General features: G+C 39.9%; 1 protein-coding gene across 1 annotated transcript in view; it reads right to left on the minus strand.

Moving 5' to 3' along the window:
* Positions 1-1,731, minus strand: part of ENOPH1 (enolase-phosphatase 1) — a 34,829-nt gene that overhangs the window by 5,631 nt on the left and 27,467 nt on the right. Inside the window, exon 5 of the mRNA XM_004703231.2 lies at positions 931-1,054. Coding sequence (XP_004703288.1) covers positions 931-1,054 — 124 coding nt within the window. The remainder of the gene's footprint in view (positions 1-930; positions 1,055-1,731) is intronic.

Raw genomic sequence — 1,731 nt, forward strand, 5'->3', positions numbered from 1 at the left:
TCATGAGCCCTTGATAATTTATAAATTATTATTTTGTCCTATCTTGCCCTGTCCGACATCTCGCTTCACCCACTTTTCTGTTGTCCATCCCCCAGGGAAGAGGTCACATGTAGATCCTTGTAATCGGTTCTCCCTTTCCAATCCACTCTCCCTCTACACTCCCAGTATCGCTACTCACACCACTGGTCCTGCCAAGACTAATTTTACGGGAGTAGAAAACCTCGTCTTTCTCCTGAGGAACTAGCGGGTGGTTTTAAACTGTTGACCTTGCAGGTAGCAGACCAATGCATAATCACTACATACAAAGACTCCTAGCTCAAATCACTTACACTGCCAATCCATACATGTGATTTTTGTACATTCAACCTTTAAACAGATCAATCATTCCCAGTAAGGCCTGAAGGTCACCTGGGGAACAGAGACCACCTGTAGGAATGGCAGAGCCAAGGTTCCTACTGACCGTGGGAAGATGCTCTGCTACTGGGATGATAGGCAAAATTGCCTAAACTACTCACACTCGTTCTCTCACTAATCTTTTCAGAGTTTGTGTAACTTATCTTATGGCTGTTAAAAGCCTTTGATGCAGGTCCACTCTAACCAACCATGTACCTAGTCTCTTATTTTTGCCTGTATGCCCCTTCCCGATGATACCCTTGTATGGTTATTTTGCACGCACAGAATAAAAGGGCAGGATATCACAGACAAAGAGTTAAAATGGCAAGAACTGAAAATATCAACTATTTCGAATACCACTTCTCCTCACCAACCCCTATGAATTGACAAATGAAGAGGGAGGTGGGTGAGTTTGTTTGTTTGTCAAACAGCCTCATTTTCCAAGGATCCCCATATAAACTTTCTTTAAACAGGCAATGAGTCCGTAGCACAAAGCTCAGCTCCCATCCTGGAATATGAAATGTAAGGATGACTCACCTACAGTAACGTCTGTAAGAAAGAGGATGTTATTGGTTGAGCACCCAATGCTGTTTGCAATCTTTCGATAACTCTCACTCTCCACTTTGTGTCCAATCTTGGTGTCAAAGTGACCATCAAAAAGCTGAAAGAAGAGAGGGATTATGGAAAGATTAACAATGCAAATGTACCTTGCTAATCCTCACCTCTTGGCCTCCCATCCCTTGCCCTGGAATAAAACACTCTTAGCAATTCCACTCATTCAATAAATATCTATTTAAATTCTACTTAATACAGAACTATATGGAGGCCACAAAAGGTAAATATAAAGTAAGGCCTTTTTACAGCAATGACATTTGGAAGACGGACGCTACCAGCATTAAATGTATATTAAGATCATCTTAAAATCTATTTAGTTTTCATATATTAATTTTAGATCTAAAATCCTTGAAAATGTGCATTCCTATTTTCTACCTTTAACACACAAGATTTGCACTCAGACTATTTATTGAGCTGGTGAAATGTTGTAAGTAATGTCCTCTTGACCCCCAAACAGCAGACACCCTCTAACTGGTCTCAGTAATAAGCTGTTACCGTACTTCCAAGAAAACGATTTTCCAATTCTTAGATTTTGAAATTCTATCCAAGAGCCAACATATTGCCCTTGCCCCTTAAAAATTACTGGAGCCAAATGAATAACTTGCTAATTTAAACAACAGTAAGTAAAACAAGCTCACACCAGAGAGCAGTGGATTTATGCTAATTAAGGTGTAATAATTTGAAAAGGATAGTGAGTGGCTGCACGACTTGAATGTAATCAAT

Source organism: Echinops telfairi, unplaced genomic scaffold (genome assembly GCF_000313985.2).
Source record: "Echinops telfairi isolate 266 unplaced genomic scaffold, ASM31398v2 ScPeMD7_7468;HRSCAF=8506_0, whole genome shotgun sequence".
Taxonomy (NCBI): domain Eukaryota; kingdom Metazoa; phylum Chordata; class Mammalia; order Afrosoricida; family Tenrecidae; genus Echinops; species Echinops telfairi.